At 44.7% G+C, this 20852-nt stretch overlaps 1 protein-coding gene across 3 annotated transcripts in view; it reads left to right on the top strand.

Annotated features, from left to right (window-relative positions):
- The window catches only part of Dnah2 (dynein axonemal heavy chain 2), a 107175-nt gene that overhangs the window by 58739 nt on the left and 27584 nt on the right, over positions 1–20852 (top strand). For all 3 annotated transcript variants that reach the window (XM_046422121.2, XM_058572053.1, XM_046422120.2), the window contains exons 42-65: positions 4301–4519; positions 4717–4834; positions 5052–5188; positions 5751–5888; positions 5980–6138; positions 8132–8284; positions 8488–8579; positions 8905–9103; positions 9250–9474; positions 10563–10667; positions 11826–12014; positions 12211–12296; positions 12431–12561; positions 12719–12868; positions 13182–13349; positions 13580–13740; positions 14008–14147; positions 15945–16077; positions 16173–16312; positions 18549–18759; positions 18961–19077; positions 19242–19383; positions 20022–20191; positions 20325–20441. In XM_046422121.2, the coding sequence (XP_046278077.1) occupies positions 4301–4519; positions 4717–4834; positions 5052–5188; positions 5751–5888; positions 5980–6138; positions 8132–8284; positions 8488–8579; positions 8905–9103; positions 9250–9474; positions 10563–10667; positions 11826–12014; positions 12211–12296; positions 12431–12561; positions 12719–12868; positions 13182–13349; positions 13580–13740; positions 14008–14147; positions 15945–16077; positions 16173–16312; positions 18549–18759; positions 18961–19077; positions 19242–19383; positions 20022–20191; positions 20325–20441 (3600 nt within the window). The remainder of the gene's footprint in view (positions 1–4300; positions 4520–4716; positions 4835–5051; positions 5189–5750; positions 5889–5979; positions 6139–8131; positions 8285–8487; positions 8580–8904; positions 9104–9249; positions 9475–10562; positions 10668–11825; positions 12015–12210; positions 12297–12430; positions 12562–12718; positions 12869–13181; positions 13350–13579; positions 13741–14007; positions 14148–15944; positions 16078–16172; positions 16313–18548; positions 18760–18960; positions 19078–19241; positions 19384–20021; positions 20192–20324; positions 20442–20852) is intronic.

Genomic DNA, 20852 nt, shown 5'->3' with positions numbered 1-20852 from the left:
ACAATGAGTCAAAATGCATTTTGCTGTCATTTATACCTAATTAAAATACATAATAATAATAATAATAAACCCTAAAAGGCACTATTCCAGAGAATAGAGCAGAGAAAGGGGAAGGAGAGAAGATTCAAAAGCAAATCTAGGAAAGACTATCCAAATAAAGGGTTACAAAAATAAAAGCAAAGGAAATATTGGGGGTGAGATAATAATGAAATAATTCAAGAAGACTCTCAAGAGCTGAAGGATAGAAGTTTCCAAAATGAAAATGTCCATAAATGTGTGACATGATGAACAAGAATATATTCTTATGAAAGCCCATCAATGCGAAATTTCAAAACACTAGGACAAGTACAGGTTCCAAAGAGGGCAAAAAAAAAGATATATTCCAAAGGTAAAAAATCAGAAGACTAGGCCTGGTATGGTAGGACACACCTATAAGTTTGAGGCTAGTCTCAGCAATTTAGTGAGGCCCTAAGCAACATAGAGAGACCCTGTCTCAAAAAATAAAAAGGATTGGGGATGTGGCTCAGTGGTAAAGCACCTTAGGGTGCAATCTCAGTCCTAAATAAATAAATAATCAGAATGCTAGACTTCTCAATAGCAATATTAAACTTATAAACAATCAATGGCACAATCTTCAAAATTGTGGAGAAAAATTATTTCCAGCCAGGTGTGGTGGCGCACACTTGTAAACCCAGAGGCTTGGGAGGTTAAGCCAGGAGGATTGAAAGTTCAAAGCCAGCCTCAGGAATTTAGGAGGCCCTCAGTGAGGCCCTGTCTCAAAAAAAAAAAAAAAAAATATATGTATATATATATATATATATATATATGTATGAACTGGTGATACCAAAAAAAGAAAGAAAAAGAAAAGAAAGAAAATGATTCCCCACCTTAAATTCTGTATCTACCCAACCTGTCAGATATGAGGCAAGATCAGAAACATTTTCAGACATGCTGACTCTCAAAACAACAACAAAGGAAACAAAGAAGATATCCCCTCTGATATCTCCTTTCTCAGGCAGCTACTAGGGAACATGTTGTGCTAAAATGCAGAAGTATACCATGGAAGGAGAAATAGAGCAAAGGAGAAACAGAAGATTCAGTGCAAGAGAGGCTGAAGTGATGCTGGCCATGGTGGTGAATGGAGATCACAGGTGGCAGCATGCACAGGGCAGAGAGATAAACCAATACAGAGTGGAGCAAATCTGAAGCAGAGATTCTTCAAAAAGAAAAAATTGAGCCAGGCACAGTGGCACACAACTATAATCCCAGTGACTTGGGAGGCTAAGACATGAGAATCACGTTTAAGGCCAGCCTAGGCAATCTAGTGAGACTCTGTCTCTAAAATTTAAAAAGGTGGGGAATATAACTCAGACCTAGAATGTCCCTGGGTTCAATATCCAGTGCCACCAATAATAATAATAATAATAATAATAATAATAATAATAATAATAATAATAATACCTGACGTGACAAATAATTTTTTTTTTTGGCTGGGAATTGAACTCAGGGGCACTTGTCCACTGAGCCACATCCCCAGCCCTATTTTGTATTTTATTTAGAGACAGGGCCTCACTGAGTTGCTTAGCACCTCACTTTTTGATGAGGCTGGCTTTGAACTCGCAATCCTCCTGTCTCAGCATTCCAAACCGCTGGGTTTACAGGTTGCCACCATACCTGGCAACAAATAATTTTGAGAAATTTAGTCAGTTGGCACAAATTTGGAGCTGAGGTAGAGAAGTGTATTAAAAACCAAGCAAATGAAAAACATAGCAACTATTAGCCCCCCTACTGGGGGAAAATTTTGTATAAGAATGGAAAAGTTAATCACACCTTGAGTGGTACACATTGTTACAACAATACTTGGTACTGTTTACAAGAGGCATACCTAAAACCTAAGGACAAAGGGTTAAGAGTGAAAAAAAAATAGAAAAAGATATGTAAATACTAATCAAAAGAAAGCTAGGCTAGGTATCAGACAACAGAGACTTTAAGGCAAAAAGCATTACTGGAAATAGAGGGTCCCTACATAATCACAAAAGGTACAATTCACAAGGAAGACATGGCAATTCTAATTTGAATGCACCTAATAAAATAGACTCAAAACAAGTTGCAGAATTACAAGAAGAAATAAACAAATTTATCGTCATAGTGGATTTTGTAACATCTTAGTAACTCATAGGTCAAACAGATTGAAAATCATTTAGGTCATAGAAGATTTGAACAATTAAGAATCTTGATTTAATTGATATCTATATAAATTTCACTTACTAATTGAAGAATAGTCTTTTTTTTTCAAGCATACATAGAATATTAGGCCAAATAAAGGTCACAAATCTGCCTCAAATATTTTAAAAGAATTTATTCAGGCCATATTTTCTGATCACAATAGCAACTCTACTAATACTAGGCAAAGCAGACTTTAATGAGAAAAGCAGTAATAAAGGTAAAGGGGAGCTGGGTATGGTGGCATGCACCTGTAATCCCAGCAATCCAGAGGCTGAGGTAGGAGGATGACAAGTTGAAGGCCAGCTTGGGCAACTTAGTGAGATCCTGTCTCAAAGTAAAATGGAGGGCTGGGGTTGTGGTTCAGCGGTAGAGCGCTAACCTAGCATGTGCGAGGCCCTGGGTTCGATCCTCAGCACCACATAAAGATAAATAAATAAAAGTATTGTTTCCAACTACAACTAAAAAAATAAATGTTTAAGAAAAGAAAATAAAATGGAGAGGGCTGGGGATGTAGCTTAGTGGTAGAGCACTGCTAGGTATAATCCTGTCACAAAAGGTAAAGGGGAACATTGCATAATGGTAAAAGGACCAATACACAAAAAGATATAACAGTAATACATTTGTATGCCCTTAAATATAGCTACACAATTCATAAAACAAAATTGACAGAGCTAAAAGGAGAAATAGATAAATTCATAACCCTTGTGGAAGATCTGGACATGTTCATTTTAGAAATTGATAAAACAGGTAAAAAATTCCACAAAGATATAAATTTGAATACTTTTTAACAGATTTTGACCTGACACACATAGAACATTGTATCTAACAATTGCAGATACACATTCTTCTCAAGTATACATGAACAGTTGGCCATAATTACCATATGCTGGTTTATTAAAGCATTAAGTCTCTGAAAATATACAGAGGATGATCTCTGACCACAATAGAATTAAATTAGAAATCAGTAAGAGAATAGAAAAAGCCCAGATATTTGGAAATTAGGTAATACAATCCAAAATAACTCCTGGGTCAAAGAAGGAATTAGAGAATAAATAGAAAATGTATCATTACACTTTCAGTATGGACTAAACACACACACATATAAATATACCAATAAAACTAATTCTCAGATAGTTGAAGGAAGTACTATTAGTGTGGCCTGTTAGTGATCTTTAAGATTTATAAATAAAGCCAGGTGCAGTGGCATATACGAATAATCCCAGCAACTTGGGAGGCTGAGGTAGGAGGATGGCAAGTCTGAGGCAAGTATCAGCAACATAGTAAGGCTCTAAGCAACTTAGCAAGATCTTGTCTCAAAATAAAAATAAAAAGTTTTTAAAGGGCTGGGGATGTGGCTCAGTGGTAAAACACCCCTAGGTTCAAATCCAGCACACGCACACATACACACACACACACACAGAAATCTAAGTAAAGATCGTGCACCTGTTTGAAATCAGTTGGTTGCATGAACTGTGTTTAACAGTGTTATACTATTCTGGGACTGATTCATATGGGTCACAGTTCTATAAGCATTACTTCTTAACTTAGGTTTTTAAAATACATCAGGGCCGGGGATGTAGCTCCATGGTAGAGTGCTTTCCCAGCATGCACAAGGCCTTTGGTTTATTCCTCAGCACCGCAAACTAACAAACAAAAGCTGATTAAGGTTTCCTATCATGCTGTGAGCTCTGCTGTAAGTTAAACTCTATTTTGTTTCCAGCCATATCCCTAGCACCCAGCACAGTGCTCAGGACATACTGTAGAGACTTACTAAATATGTGTTGAATTATAATAGAAAAAAATGTGTAGAGCTATGTGTCAGACATTGTGCACCCGAGGAAAGTGAGGTTCAGAGAAGTAAGTCATTCGGGACCACATAACTGAAAGCTGAGGAACCAGGCTGGCTGACTCCAGAGCCCAGTGTCTTTACTCTGAATGAACAATGGCCAGAGTGCAAAGCTCCAGTGCCACTTTTAATAGTTTGAACATATCCTCCCAGGAATTGAGGGAATTTGAAAGTCCATTGGAGGCCCTGTCCTTTTTATTCTACTTCCTGTATTTTCCCTTCCCTCAGCTGCAAGAGGCTATCGAACAGGAGATTCGGGAGATGGGCCTGCAGATCACGCCATTCACCCTCACTAAGGTTTTCCAGTTGTATGAAACCAAGAACTCCCGCCACTCCACCATGATTGTGGGCGGCACGGGCAGCGGCAAGACTACCTCCTGGCGAATCCTGCAGGCTTCCTTGTCCTCCCTGTGCCGTGCTGGAGAACCCAACTTCAACATTGTTAGAGTATGCATTTGAGTTCATCTTGGGGGTGAGAAAGCTCAGGTATCAGGGAGGGCCATGCCGGGGGCCAGGGAACCCTGGGAGGCCTGAGAGAGAGAAGTAACAAACACAGGTACCTAAGAGGGGAGCTGGATATAAAGGGGGATCTTGGGAGTTTTATCTACCAGCAGCTCAAAAATCCTTTGTGGTGTCACTTTCAGGAGTTCCCTTTGAACCCCAAGGCATTGTCCCTAGGGGAGCTGTATGGGGAATATGACCTCAGCACTAATGAATGGACAGATGGCATCTTGTCCAGCGTCATGCGGGCAGCATGTGCAGGTATCCAAAGGATTGTGGGGTGGGGAGATCAGATGCCTGGATCTCCTAAAGGAGTGGGGAGTGTGGGGATAGGAGGTTCCATTGGGGGAGAGAAGTATGGGGGAATGTTGAAGAACAAGGAAGCACAAGGGCTTGGCTCTCAGAGGAGCCTGAGGGAGGTGGGAGAGCAAGGGGAGGAGGCTCCTGGGTCAGTCCTCATCATCCACCTGCTACTAAGACGAGAAACCTGATGAGAAGTGGATACTTTTCGATGGCCCTGTGGACACATTGTGGATTGAAAGCATGAACTCCGTCATGGATGACAACAAAGTGTTGACCCTCATTAATGGAGAGCGTATTGCAATGCCTGAGCAGGTAGGGGATGTGTTCCTGCCTAGGCCCTGCCCAGGAGACAGTGGAGGGCATGAGGAGGGGGTGGGAGGAGACCAGAATCCTAAGAGAAGAATGAATTCCATAGGGTATAGCTGGGGAGGAGGATGTCTGGATTCAGGGAAAGCTGTGATAAAGAAAAAAATGCTTTACCTAGGCTGGGGTGCAGGTCAGTGATGGAGTGTTGTTCTGGTGTGCCTAAGGCCTACCAAGGAGGGTGGGAAGCAGTGTATAGACTTTGACCCTCCTTAGCCTATAAGGCATGGTGTTTGTCGTGCACCTCAGCTATAAGTTCATGGGCTGCCACGCCCGCCCTTTCCCACAATGCAAGCCAGAGTGGTTTTTCCTAAGGATAACCTGGAATAACCTCTATTTTTTTTTTTTAAAGCAAATCACTTATGAACCTCAGGTCTTTATTCTTCTTGCCATACTTTAGTAGAGACACGTTTTGGGAATCAGGGTTCTGGGGTGTTGTTGTTGTTTTTTTTTACTACTAATGGGGAGTCAGAGGAAAATGGGGTTCTGACCAAAATATATATACCCTTAGGTGTCTCTCCTGTTTGAAGTGGAGAACTTGGCAGTGGCCTCTCCGGCAACTGTCTCTCGCTGTGGGATGGTCTACACTGACTATGTTGACCTGGGCTGGAAGCCCTATGTTCAGTCATGGCTAGAGAAGAGGCCAAAGGTATAAGGGAACTGAGGAGAGAGAAAGTGACCAGGGCAGCCTACCAGACATAAGAGCAAATAAATAAAGATCCCTTCTTATTCACCTCCAGACTGAGGTAGAGCCACTTCAACGCATGTTTGAAAAGTTCATCAACAAGATACTGGCCTTTAAGAAGGATAATTGCAATGAGCTGGTGCCTGTGCCGGAGTACAGTGGCATCATCTCCCTCTGCAAGCTGTACTCAGCCCTGACCGCATCAGAGAATGGGGTAAGGGGTGGACCCAGGCCAGGGCAGGGGCAGGAGAAAGGGCTCACAACCTCATGGGGATAGCTTCAGTTTGAGCACCAGGCTTGAGTGGAACAGAGACTCCAAGGGGAGGCCTCAGGGATGACTGTGGAGGAAGGGGGGCTGTTTGTGCTTGTGTGTGTGTGTGTGTGTGTGTACATGGTGACCTGGAAGCTCAGATTAGAGATTCTAAATTGCATATAGCAAGGGCTGAGGATGCAGATCAATGGAAGAACATGCATAAGGCCCTGGGTTCCATCTCAAGCAACACACTTGAACAGTAAATTATAACACACAATGGCATCTCACTGTTATTTCTCACCAATATTCTGGGAGCTGAGGATAGTTCATTCAACTTCTCATTTCTCCATCCTTTCAAGCTATGAATATATTAATTCTTGGTACATGTGGGGCCCTGGGATACCATTTCGGCTAGAAGGAGCCCCCAGCTAAATCTGATAAGGGATGGGTTCTAGAATATTTCAAATGAATTGATATTTAAGGAAAATTTTGCTCAGTTTAGAATTTATGGAATAGTGACTAAAATTTGGTATTTTCTGTTGAGATTAAATTGCTACCTAGAAATGGTTCATACTGTTTTTAAGGACATTGCCAGATAACTAAATATATTATGAACAACAATTAAGATCTATAACAGTGTGAGTCATTCCTTGTGCAGTTAATACAGATTTAACATATGTAGATGCACTTGCAAGGTAATGTGTGGGATGAAAACAAATCACATGGTGTTAATGGCATTCAGGTGTCAAGGAGAACTGCCTGAAGAGGGGCAGCTTCCTGGGGAGCCGAGGGGGATGACAATTGCATATTGGGGTCAAGCTGGAAGGATAGAATTAGGATTCTGGCTTAGCACAGCAGACCACAGATTTTCAATATACTTTCCCACCCATATTTTGAGAGTAGGAGATTATTCTGAAACCAAATCCAGCATTCTGTATTTGGACAGCTGTAATTTTAAACATCTTCATTCAGAGCCTGTTGTCAAGCCAGGCCCAATGGCACATGCCTGTAAACCTGGGAGCTCAGGAGGCTGAGGCAGGAAGGAAGATTGCAAGTTCCAGAATAGTGAATTTAGCAGGATCCTGTCTCAAAACAAAAAATGAAAATTGCTGGGGAGGTAGCTCAGGTTCAATCCCCAGTGCCCCCAAATAAATAAATAAATAAATAAATAAATAAATAAATAAATAATTTGGTTACATACAAATCCATAGTATCTACAGAAAATGCAGTATTTAAAAAATGGATTATGTTGCTGGGCGTGGTGGCACATGCCTATAATCCCAGTGGCTCAGGAGGCTGAGGCAGGAGGATCACAAGTTCAAAGCCAAGCCTCAGCAACTTAGTAAGATGCTAAGCAACTCAGTTCAGTATGACCCTGTCTCTAAACAGAATACAAACAAAGGGCCAGGATGTGGCTCAGTGGTTAAGGGCCCCCGAGTTTAATCGCTGGTACCAAAAAAAAGAGGGGGGGATTATGTTCTATACAATATGCATGGTAAACCAACAATATGTTTTTGGGTTCTGTATTGCTATGTGTAGATTTATTTCATTGCTCTAACTGCTATGTACTATTTCACAATAGAACCTTGTGTTTTATTTTTTCATTCCCTTCCTGGTGAATGTTTAGGGTATCTCCACATTTTTACAATTGCAAACAAGTCACCACACATAGCCCTGGGCCTGTCTGCTTGAACACCCATGAGTGCTTCTCCAGTGCAGGTCTGGTATGGTCAGATGACAGTTGTGTTATTATGACTTGTCACAGAGGAAGCTCCAGGCAGCTTCAGGGAGCTTGAGATTTGTCTGAAATGTTTCAGTAGTTGTAGATTAATACACACATTTGGAAGACAATATGTGGTTTTCCAACTAGAACCAGGAATGGAGAAAGGCTCTAGGCCTTCATGATGATCCCTCCGTCTCTTATAGGAGTGTCCTCTAATCTTCTTCCTCTCAGATGAACCCAGCTGATAGTGAATACTATGTGACTATGGTAGAGATGACATTTGTGTTCAGTATGATCTGGTCTGTGTGTGCCTCTGTGGATGAGGAGGGCCGCAAAAAGATTGACAGTTACCTTCGGGAAGTTGAAGGCTCCTTTCCCAATAAGGTCAGTGCCCTCAAACCCAGCTGTCCTATTTGTCCTGTTTTTACCGAACCCACTAACATTTCTGATCCTCAGACTCTGCCTGATCTTCTGATGGTGGACCCAGCTCTATTTCCCTCAGCCCCTGAGCATTCTGTGAGCCATGTCTCTGGGCTGGGGAGGGCTGGAGGAAAGCTTTGGTAACCAGACACACATGCCCTCCTTAGGACACAGTGTACGAGTATTTTGTGAACCCCAAGATACGGAGTTGGACATCATTTGAAGATAAGCTCCCTAAGAGTTGGCGTTATGCTCCAAAGTAAGAGCATGGTCTGGGGGATGCAGAGGGACCCCAGGCTGCAGTTGGTGGGAGATGTTGCAAGAGTGATGGGGTCCAGAAGCAACAGTGAGTCGTAGAAGGAGAGGTGTGCCAGAGAGAGATGACTCTTGAGTAGAGGAAGCAGCATTTAGAGGACTTGGGATGGGGTCTTTAAGGAAGATGCCTCTCTCCAGGCTTCACAGGAGGCAGGATTAGTGACCAGACCATGGTGACACTGGAGGAAGATAAACACTGGGGGGAAGAATGGAATGGGAGCTGCAAAGAAGTGAATGATCCTTGAGATAGTTCCCATTTCTTTGGCTAGCATCCCCTTCTATAAGATCATGGTGCCCACCGTCGATACTGTTCGTTACAATTACCTGGTAAGCACCTTGGTGGCCAACCAGAATCCTGTTCTGCTGGTGGGTCCTGTGGGGACCGGAAAGACCTCCATAGCCCAGACTGTTCTGCAGTCCTTGCCCCCCAGCCAGTGGACGGTGCTCATTGTCAACATGTCTGCACAGGTGTGTTGGGGATCCCAGGCCACCAGCTCCCTGAGCTCTCCCTGCCTTCTACCTTCCCCTGGGATCCAATTGCCTGGTTGACACTCCTCTCTGACCCCATATTTCTCCTGGAGGATTCAAGCACCCATTTTATGCCTTTCCACCAGACCACATCCAACATCGTGCAGAACATCATTGAGAGCAGAGTGGAGAAGCGAACCAAGGGTGTCTATGTGCCATTTGGGGGCAAAAGCTTGATCACTTTTATGGATGAGCTAAATATGCCAGCTAAGGACACTTTTGGGTCCCAGCCACCCCTGGAGCTGATTCGTCTCTGGATTGACTATGGCTTCTGGTATGATCGCTCCAAGCAGACCATCAAGTACATTCGAGTAAGTATCTGAGAAATTGTGCTCAGGTCTTTGTTCCCTCCTGTGACAGGCTCAGTCTCCACTCCCCTGGGACCCCAGGCTCTAATCCTCTAACCCTGTATTCCTTCTTACACAGGGGTACCCTGCATTTTCTCCCATGAAATTCTGAGCATATTGTTTGTTTCTCTTTCTTTAATCAATGGACAGTACCCATTCAGTTCTGATTTGGGGGTTGCCCATTCACCTGACACTCAGGGTTAAAAATCTGCCTAATAATATATTCATGTGTTTCTGAGAGTACCCACACATGCACATCCACATGTGTGTGTAAACATATACAGTTTAAAAACCAAAAAAAAAAAAGATAAGATCTATAAGACATAATGAAAATGTTTTACTTACCTGAATTTTGTAATTTGGGTACATTGATTTTAATGATGAAATAAAGGCAAATATGTTATTTTAATAATTCTAAAAGAAAATTTCCCCAACCTCTTCTTTCTCTGGATCTTTCCTGCCCACATTACTCCATACTTCTCCCTCCTTACTCTGTCCCTGTCCCTCTTCCCTCAATTTCCTATCTTCTTCTCCACTCCTTTTTTATCCTCTCTATTCTATTTTTTCTTTTTGGTTATTTAAATTTAAAAAGTTTGTTTTGGGGGGGAGTACTAGGGATTGAACTCAGGGTCACTCAACCACTGAGCCACATCCACAGCCCTATTTTATATTATATTTAAAGACAGGGTCTCACTGGGTTGCTTAGTGCCTTACCTTTGCTGAGGCTTGCTTTGAACTTGCGATCCTCCTGCCTCAGCCTCCTGAGCCGCTGGGATTACAGGCATGTGACACCATGCCCAGCTAAAAAGTTTTAATTGACACATATAATTATACATATTTATAGGATATAATGTGACATTTCGATATTTATATACAATGTGTAATGATCAGATCAGGGAAATTGGCATATCCATCACCTCAAACATTTATCATGTGTGTTGGGAACATTTAAAATCCTCTGTCCTAGTCTTTTGAAGCATCCTCCCTATTTCTGTGCCTCATCTCATCCTGTCTTCCCCCTGTCTCTGCCCAATCTTGTCTTTGCTGTATAGGACATGTTCCTGATGGCTGCCATGGGCCCTCCTGGCGGTGGACGGACTGTCATCTCCCCAAGGCTTCAGAGTCGTTTCAACATTATCAACATGACCTTCCCCACAGTGAGGCGATAGTGGGAGCTGCCACGAGGGGGACTGTACAGTACAAAACTGACCCTGTACTACAGAATGAGGGAGCAAATCAAGGAGAGGGCTAAGGAGCTCTGAGCAGAGTTGCATTCAGGGAACTGTGACACAGGCAGGTGGGGCCCTTGCTGGTCTTCTGAGCCAGGAGAGCTATAGGATGGAGTGTGGCTTACTGGCTCTGGAGTATGGATCCTTGTGGCCCCAATGGGCAGAGAAAGCCTGGGGGCCCAAATAGACTTAGGAAGGTAGATCCTGCAAAGCTGAGAGCTGAAAGCAGCGCCAGGATTAGGGTGAGGCATGAGGTGGATGAGGCATGAGGTGGGTGAGGCACTCGTCTCAGTGCAGAATTTAAGGGGCACCAAAACCGAAACAAACAAAAGGCTTACCTCAAGAGAAATGACATTTAATGCAAAGTGGTGTGTGTGTGTGTGTGTGTGTGTGTGTGTGTGTGTGTTTGGTACTGGGCATTGACCCCGGGGTTCCTACCACCGAGCTACATCTCCAGCCTTTTTTATTTTTTATTTTGAAACAGGGTCTCACTACATTGCCTAGGCTGGCCTTGAACTTGTGATCCCCCTGCCTCAACATTCTGAGAAGCTGGGATTACAAGAGTGTGCTACCATGTCTAGCAATATTTGTAAAAACATTAAAAATCAATACCAAAAAATCATGAGGAAGATACTGAAATTTTATATAAATACAAGATCAGCACAGTGTAGTGCTTAGCCATAGTGAAGCCTAAGGCAAAAGGAGAAATCCATAATACTGATCCAGCCTTTATTTAGAAGATTTGTATTTATTCATCATGGAGATTTTGCGTAATTTTTGATTTTTAAATATTGTACTAAATTTCCTCTCTCTCTCTCTTTTTTCTTTGTGGTGCTAGGGATCAAACCAGGGCCCTGTGCATGCTAGGCAAGCATTCTACCACTGAGCTACACCCTTAGCCCAAGATTCATTTCTCTTGATTTCAGAATTTCTAATTTCCTTTTACTTTTTTTGTGTTGTTGTTCTGTTTTGTTTTGGTGCCCCCTTAAATTCTGCCCGTATGGCAAGCCGTGCACTGCCTCATTCTGCTCCAAACCTAGCCGTAGGCCAGAAGCCTTGGAAAGTGAGTCTGAGGTCTCTTTCTAGGAGTCCCAGATCATCCGTATATTTGGCACCATGATCAACCAGAAGCTTCAGGACTTTGAGGAAGAGGTGAAACCCATTGGGAACGTGGTGACAGAGGCCACCCTGGATGTGTACAATACGGTGGTACAGCGCTTCCTGCCCACACCTGCCAAGATTCATTACCTCTTTAACCTTCGAGATATCTCCAAGGTAAACATGAGTCTGATCTTGCCTCTTTTATCTCCTTGTAGGTATGTCTTCTCAAAATAAGCCTTGGAACTTCATAGTAAACTGAACACTCAAAGCCACCCCTTCCTAAAATGCCATGTTCTCTACCCTGGCAGCCAAAACTCCTACAGGGAATCTGTTTCCTCCCTCCATCCCAACAGTCGCTTCTCTTCCCTAGGTATTCCAGGGCATGCTTAGAGCCAACAAGGACTTCCACGATACCAAGTCCAGCATCACACGACTCTGGATTCATGAATGTTTCAGGTGACAGGAGTGTGTCAGACTCCGGCTTCCTCAACCTTGCTCCTAACCCCTTCCTTCACCTCTGCCCAACTCTCCCTTCCCCAGGACCATTCTCCTTCTTAGTCTCAGATCTCATCCCAGCTGCCTCCCAACAGAGTCTTCTCTGACCGACTGGTTGATGCAACAGACATGGAAGCCTTTGTGGGCATCATAAGTGACAAACTTGGCTCCTTCTTTGACCTTACATTTCATAATCTCTGTCCCAACAAACGTCCTCCCATCTTTGGTGAGCTGGGAGCTGTGACTGTTGTAGGACTATAGTCTCAGCAGATTGGGGCTGGAGGGAGGGTCACAGGACATGGAGTCCTGATGCCTGAGAACCCTTAGGGGATCTCTGGGGAGGACCAGACACTGGAGACTGATGTCCTCTTCTCTTGGCCCAGGGGACTTCCTGAAGGAGCCCAAGGTCTATGAAGACCTGACAGATCTGTCGGTACTGAAGGCAGCCATGGAGACTGCATTAAATGAGTACAATCTGTCCCCCACTGTTGTACCAATGCAGCTGGTGCTCTTCCGAGAGGCCATTGAACACAGTAAGCATTTGCTACACCCAGGCCCTCACCCACTGTTCCAATTATAGGGAATTTCTAAGAAAATAGATTTTCCTTTCCAGGTCTCTCCCAAACTGGGTCCCAAAAGGTGCCCTGCTTCCTGGCCCCAGATGGCCCTTTGTCGATGGGTGTTTCATACACAGGGAGAAGGTTAAAAGTTTCAATTGCTTTCAGGTGTTCTCACACCTCTTGGCTCATCCACTTCAGTTTTATGGCTTTTTTTATCCCTAGCCAGGGGCTTGGAGGTCCTCTTTGAGTTTTTCAGCCAATTCATTACCTTCACCTTGGTCCCCAGTCACACGGATCGTGCGGGTGATTGGACAGCCTCGGGGCAACATGCTCTTGGTGGGCATTGGAGGCAGTGGACGCCAGAGTCTAGCCCGCTTGGCCTCATCCATGTGTGATTACGACACCTTCCAGATTGAGGTCACCAAACATTATCGGAAGCAAGAGTTCCGAGATGGTACTGAACAGTTGGGTTTCTGAAACAAAGGAGGGTTGGGGCTTGGGATGATAAATGAGATGCTTCAGTGCCTGCAATGACAAGAGGGGAGAGAGGAAAGCACCTGGCTTGTGTGTGTGGGGGGGGGGCTGGGGAAGGGTTCCTGAATGTCAGAAAAGGAATCAAGGGCAGAATAGGGAATCTGAAGTGAGTCTGGTCCCTCTCCTCTTCTCCTTCCCTCATCTGGCTAGATATCAAGTGTCTGTATCGCCAGGCTGGGATACAGCTCAAGACCACGTCCTTCCTTTTTGTGGACACCCAAATTGCTGATGAATCCTTCCTAGAGGACATAAACAACATCCTCAGCTCAGGCGAGGTCCCTAATCTCTACAAGCCTGATGAATTTGAGGAGGTAGGATGCCTTCCACACCATTTGGGTTTTTTGGTCTTCCTAATTAATCCCTGAGGAACTGTAGATCCAGAATATGCCTCTGGCAATCTCCAACATCCATTTTATGGGCCAGGAGATTAAAGGATGGTTCCTCTTCAGTCATCTTCCCCAAGGAATGATGACTGGGAGGGGCTACTTTAAACTCCACCCCTGATCAGTCCAGCCTAATCCGCTGCCCACTGATGCTGCCATGGATTTCAGCCCTCTGACCCTTTGTGGCTTCTCCAGATCCAGACGCAGATCATAGATCAGGCCCGGGCAGAGCAAGTTCCTGAGTCCTCAGACAGCCTCTTCGCCTACTTCATCGAGCGTGTGCGGAACAACCTGCACATTGTGCTCTGCCTCAGTCCTGTGGGGGACCCCTTCAGGTAATTCCTCTTATAATCTTCTTCTCTTATGGATCCCAGAACTCTTCACGTGGTCTCCTTCCCTCTTTTGGCCTTCCATGGCCTTCTGGAAGTTAAGGTCATGAATAGCAGTATGCTCTCCCACTTTGGCTCCACCCCATCTCCTTTCCATAGACTGCCTTCTTTCAGGAAATCCCCATGGCTGAGATGGGAGTCCTTCATCCCTTTTGTTAATTATTATTAATCATCATTAATTATTAACAATTAATTATTAATTTATTAATAATAAATTTTATTAATTTAGTTGGTGATTTAAAAGTTTTTTGATTAGTTGTTTTTAATGTTTAAATGTATATGTGTGCATGCTTAAACACACACACACACATACACACACTGCCAGGCATAGTGGGGCACACCTATAATTCCAGTGACTCTGGAAGCTGAAGCAGGAAGACGACAAATTCCAGGCCAGTCTCATCAACTTACTGAGACCTTGTCTCAAATTAAAAATAAAAAGGTGTGGGGATGTAGCTCAGTAGTAAAGCACCCCTGGGTTCAATCCCCAGTGTTAGAAAGAAAAAAAAGAAGAAAGGGAGGGAGATAGGAGGGAGAGAAAAGAAGGCACAAGTATATAAAGACAATTTGGGTTACTGTTTTTTGTTTTTCTTTTGTAGCAGTATGTATTAGTACTGGGATTGAACCCAGAGGTACTTTACTACTGAGCCACATCCCCAGCCCTTTTTAGTTTTTATTTTGAGACAGGGTCTCACTAAGTTGCTTAAGCTGACTTTGAACTTGCAATCCTCCTGCCTCAGCCTCCTGAGTCACAGTGATTATAGATACCCATTTTTTAAAATATTAGTTTTCAATGGACCTTTATTTTATTTATTGATACGTGGTGCTAAGAATTGAACCCAGTGCCTCACACATGCTAGACAAGCACTCTGCCACTGAGCCACAACCCCAGCCCTAGATACCCATTTGTGCTTTTAATATTATGGCATATGGTGTAGTGATCATGTGCTAAGTGCTATGCTAAGTATTTTACACGTGTTACTTTGTTGAATCCCCCAACAGCCTTAGTTTGTATTATTATGCCCCTTTTAGCAATGAGGAAATTGATGTTCAAAGAGGCTAGATAGATATTTGCTCAAGATTCACGCCTAGCAAGTGTGGATCCAGGACTTTCTGGCCCCAGAGCCTGTTTTTTCTTTTCTTCTTCTCCTTTTCCTTTTCCTCCTCCTTCTTTCCTCCTCTCCTCTTCCCTTCTCTTCTCTTCTATTCTCTCTCTCTCTTTCTTTTTTTGACACCAGGGATTGAACTCAGGGGCACTAAATCACTAAGTGACATCCCTGGCCCTATTTTGTATTTTATTTAGAGACAGGGTCTCACTGAATGGCTTAGTACCTTGATTTTTGCTGAGGCTGGTTTTGAACCCACAATACTCATGCCTCAGCCTCCCAAGCCGCTGGAACTACAGGCATGCACCACTGTGCCTGGCTCTTTCTTTCTTTCTTTTGAGACAGGGTCTCACTAAGTTTCTTAGGGTCTGGCTAAGATGCTGAGGCTGGCCTTGAACTTGCAATTCTCCTGTCTCAGCCTCCCGAGTCACTGGGATTACAGGTGTGCATTACAGCACCTGACTCAGAGCCTGTTTCTAAATGCTATGCTGGACTAGCTCTGAGGGGACCAAATTTGCAAGAGGATAGGTGTTTAAGTTCCTGGAAAGCAAGGGGATAGTATTCAGCTTTAAAGCCAGGAGCTGGAGGCTACATTGCAAATAGGCTTGATTGTCTCTAAAAACCCTTCCTTACTCAGGAACTGGATCCGCCAGTACCCAGCCTTGGTGAATGGTACAACCATCAACTGGTTCTCAGAGTGGCCCCAAGAGGCCCTGCTAGAGGTGGCTGAGAAGTACCTCGTGGGAGTGGACCTGGGGACACAGGAGAATGTGAGTCTCTCCTCCTCCTCTCTCATTATACCCCTGACCCGCCACCCACTTCGCCTCCATCTCTTTTGTCTTTCATTCTCTGTTCTTGGCCTCAGATCCACAGGAAGGTGGCCTGGATCTTTGTCACCATGCACTGGTCAGTGGCTAGGTATTCTCAGAAGATGCTGTTGGAACTGCGGAGATACAACTATGTCACACCCACCAACTACCTGGAACTGGTGTCTGGATACAAGAAGTATGAAGAAGAGCAGGCGGTAGAGGGCCAGGAGCCTTATGAGGGAAACTAGTGAAATTATGTCATAGGAAATATTCAGGAACTGGCCAAGGGGACCGGCTTGGGGACCTGGGTGCCGAGACGGGATGGTCAGATGCAAAGGGTCTTAGTTCTGCCCCAAAAGTTAATATGAGAGAGAGGTGGGGCTTAGGTGGGAGGGGCTGCCACTAAAGTGCCCTGGTTGTGTTCCCCAGGCTCTGAACCCTCTCTACATCCTCTCTGCTCTTATTTTCTGGACAATGTTTCTCGTTTTCTGAACATAATATGATTGGAATATTGCTACGATATACCTAGTCTTTTCACCTCTGCCTTTGATGTCTTCTAGACTTGCTGCCTGCATGGGACAGGCGGCAAAAACAAACTATGTTCCCTCCTACACTCAACACAGTTCTTTACAACTGACTCCAGATTGTATTGGGTTTCCCCCACATACCTAGCAGTTTTCCAGTGGACACAGGCTGGGAGGGGAGGTCTTACAATCCATCTCAGTCTTGATGCTGTCTACCTTCAATTAGAGTCAGATCCCACAGGTTAAGATCTCAGTCCCACAAAACTGTTCTTTACTTCATATGCCAGTCCCAAGCCTCAGGTTGTTTTCACCTCTGCTTCTTACCAGCTGACTCTAAATCATGGCTTCCCTGACCTCCTAGCATGGCTCAGAGAACTCAGGAATTTGCTACGTAGGATATTTTTATTGGTGCATTATAATTATACATAATACAAAGTATATCTTAAAGGATATGTGTGAACATAGGGTGAGGTTCCGAAGGAACTGGAACACAGGAGCATCTGTCCATGTGGAGCCAGGGCACGTCACCCTCCCAGTACATGGATGTTCACCAGCCTGATAGCTTTCTGAGCCCCCCCTCTTGGGTTTTATGGAGGCTGCAATTCATAGCCAGGACTGATTAACTCATTGGCCACTGGTGATCATCTCAACCTTCAGCCCCTCTCCACTTGGAGGCCAGGGGGTGAGGCTGGAAGTTCCAATCTTCTAATCACAGGATAGATTCCCTGGCAGCCAGCCCCTAACCTGAGGCTATCCACAAGCCCCCAGTTCATTTCACTAGCATACAAAAGACACATTACATTGAAGAGTCCAAGGGTTTTAGAAGCTGTATGCCATATGGACTATATAAATATATATCTTACTTTAAAGCACAATATCATACCAAAGTTCCCAACAGTTTTATATTTATTAAGTTGCTGAGTGTCTTTTCATATACAAAGCACAATAATTTGCTTTGAAGAATATGATAAATGTAAAAGAAAAACCCACCCATTTATTGGATTCAATATTTTAATTAAGGTGAAAAAAAGCCTTTTTTTTATGGTACTGGGATTTAATCCAAGGGTACTTTACCACTGAGCTATACCCTGCAGCCTCCCACATGGCAGGGATTATAGGTGTGCACCACCATGCCTGTCTAGAAAAAAAGTTATTTTTAATAATGTAATAATGATAGTCAATTCATTCACTCATTTACTGTGTATTTTTGAGCACCTACTATATGTTAGGCACTATGTTAGATACTTGTAAGATGCCAGAGATCCTGCCATCTCTGGGGATGTAGGCTTACATTCTACCTTCTGTTTTCTGTTTGTCATTCATTGTGATAAGCCCTTTGGCTACATTTTCACCTAGTCAAGAGAATACCCATGAAGTTATTTTTTTGCCCTGAAGAATGTCGAAAACTTTTTGAATGAGTTGTCCACCTTTAAAACTTGAGACACTTTGAAAAATCCAGATTTCTAGCTTCTCTTTAAACATCAGAAATGGTGGCAATCCTGGGCTCCCATTCATTTCCATTGCGGGGGGCGGGGACAGGCTGGAGTGAGGAATGACTGCTCCCTTTGGGGGATTCGTGTTTTCTGGTTCACTGCAGCTCACCTGCCTACTGCATACTGGGGAGCAGGGGGAGATTCTCAAAGAGAGAAAGTAGTGTGATGGAAACCATCTTTAACAGACTAATTTTGAAAGTGGTATATAGAATAAATCAAAGGACAAGGAGACAGACTGGTTGGGAAGCTGTTGGCAACCATCCAGGCAGGAAATGATAAGAAACCGGGTGGTAGGGTTGATGGTAGCAACAGAAAAATAACAGGGTCCAAGACACACAGGAAAGGAAGATTATGTAAGCACCCCCTTCCTGGGACCCCAGCTTTTCCACACACCTTATCCCGCTCTCACCCCCAGGCTGCTGGGAGAAAAAAGGCAGGAGCTACTGGACCAAATCAATAAGCTGCGGACGGGATTGTCTAAGATTGATGAAACTAGGGAAAAGGTGGAAGTGATGTCCTTGGAGCTGGAAGAGGCCAAGAGAAAGGTGGCTGAGTTCCAGAAGCAGTGTGAGGAGTACCTGGTCATCATTGTGCAACAGAAACGGGAAGCAGACGAACAGCAGAAGGTCCCAGCCCTGCCCCTTGTGCCCCATTCCTCCAGGGTCCTCTGGAAAGAGGCTTTGGAGTCCCCATCAGTGGCTGCGCTAGGGAATACTCCTTCCACTTTGGAAATTTTGTTTAGCTTTCTCTTTCACCCTTCCTACCCCATCACCCCTACCTTTCCCCAAAGCAAAGACAAGACCCCCTGATTCTCTTTTTATCCTTAGGCTGTAGCAGCCAACAGTGAGAAGATTGCTATTGAGGAAGTCAAGTGTCAGCAGCTGGCTGACAATGCCCAGAAGGATCTAGAGGAGGCATTGCCTGCTCTGGAAGAGGCCATGCGGGTACCAGGGGCTGGTGCCAAGATGGGTTCTGGGAGTGGGATAGAGGCTGGCCTTTGTCTCAAAGTCCCTGGGAAAGTAGGAAGAAGTGGTTCCTCAGTTAGGCCCTGTATCTTACTGCCTGAGTTGGCTCTGGCCCAGCTCCCTGAGTGAACCCCTTTTCCCAGGCTCTGGAATCTCTGAACAAGAAGGATATAGGCGAGATCAAGTCTTACGGACGGCCCCCTGCCCAAGTGGAGATAGTGATGCAGGCAGTCATGATTCTTCGGGGCAATGAGCCTACATGGGCAGAGGCCAAGCGGCAGCTAGGTAAGCAAGAGAACCACAAGGCAATTGGCTTCTGTTCACCCAGTGTTCATTTATCCACTGCTGTGCATCAGAAAGAGCAATAAATGAGGCATCATACTGACCCTCAAGGGCATAGAGCGAAAGAGGAAAGAGAAGATGTAAATATCAGTTAGGATTCTTTGGTTATAAGTAAAAGAAACAGCTATCTTACTATAAACAAACAACAACAAAAAGATTGTCATAAAAAATATAGGAATGTATTGCAGAATCCAAGAACAGGAATATCTTTGGCACCCCCTCCTCCACCCCAAGGGGACAAGAATCAGGGAAGGAGAAATAGACTCTTTTCATTCAGTGGTTTTTTTTTCTGCCCTGGAAGAAAATGCAAACCACATAGAAAGAATGGTGTGTAGGCCTCAGTGTTTTAAAGGTAAGTGATGGGAGATAAGGCTGGGGAGACTGTGGTGGCCCTAGGGGCTGCGAGGTTACTAGAGAAGGGAGCAAGGTCAGAGAAGTGAACTAGAGAGGAGGTCGGATATCTTGGCCTTGGGAACTGAGCCCGGGAGAAGCTTGGCTATGCCTAAGTAGTGGCAGTAAAGCGTGACACTGAGGATGAGGTTAAGCCTCTTGCTGAGGCCCTTACATCTGTCACCCCACAGGGGAACAGAACTTCATCAAGTCCCTGATCAACTTTGATAAAGACAATATCTCAGATAAAGTGCTGAAGAAGATCGGGGCCTACTGTGCCCAGCCTGACTTCCAGCCTGACATCATTGGCCGTGTCGCCCTGGCCGCCAAGTCCCTTTGCATGTGGGTGCGGGCCATGGAGGTGAGCTGTGGTTGAGGTGGCTGGAGGCAGGCCCTGGAGAAAGCTGGGGCGGGCAGCACACTCAGACAGAGGGAGGCTCCCCTGTGTGTGAGTGGGTTGGTGGGCGACCCTCAGCCTGATTCTCTCCCTGCAGCTTTATGGGCGGCTGTATCGGGTGGTGGAGCCCAAGAGGATCCGAATGAATGCTGCCCTAGCCCAGCTTCAGGAGAAGCAAGCCGCCCTTGCTGAGGCCCAGGAGAAGCTGCGGGAGGTGAGCCTCACTCCTGTTTTTTTCCACAGGTGTCTCTCACTCTGATTTCTGGAACACATCCCCATCTGATTCCACCCCGCTCTCCTGCGACCTGTGTTTTCCCAGTCCTGTCCCCCTCCCACTATATGCCCTGTTTACATTGGGCTGCCTCTGGCTTAGAAAGCTGAGCCAGTTGCAGTGTTGAAAAGGCTCAAAGGACACTGTCACCCAGGAAGTCCTTTCAGAGATCCACTTGGAATCACTGGTCTCTGTCACAGTGTTTGGAGATAGGCCCTGGGTTATTGACTGATAAAATCTATTTGGAAAATCAGTCTTTGCCTGGAGAATGGAAGGAGAGAGAGAGAGACAGAGAGAGAGAGAAAGAGAGAGAGAACCTTTGCCATGGCCCTGGCACATGTGAGGATACCTGTG

This window comes from Marmota monax, unplaced genomic scaffold (genome assembly GCF_021218885.2).
Source record: "Marmota monax isolate L192 unplaced genomic scaffold, Marmota_monax_Labrador192_F-V1.1 WCK01_AAM20220418_F8-fsc00243, whole genome shotgun sequence".
Lineage (NCBI taxonomy): Eukaryota > Metazoa > Chordata > Mammalia > Rodentia > Sciuridae > Marmota > Marmota monax.
This window is presented reverse-complemented; position numbering and strand designations above follow the sequence as displayed.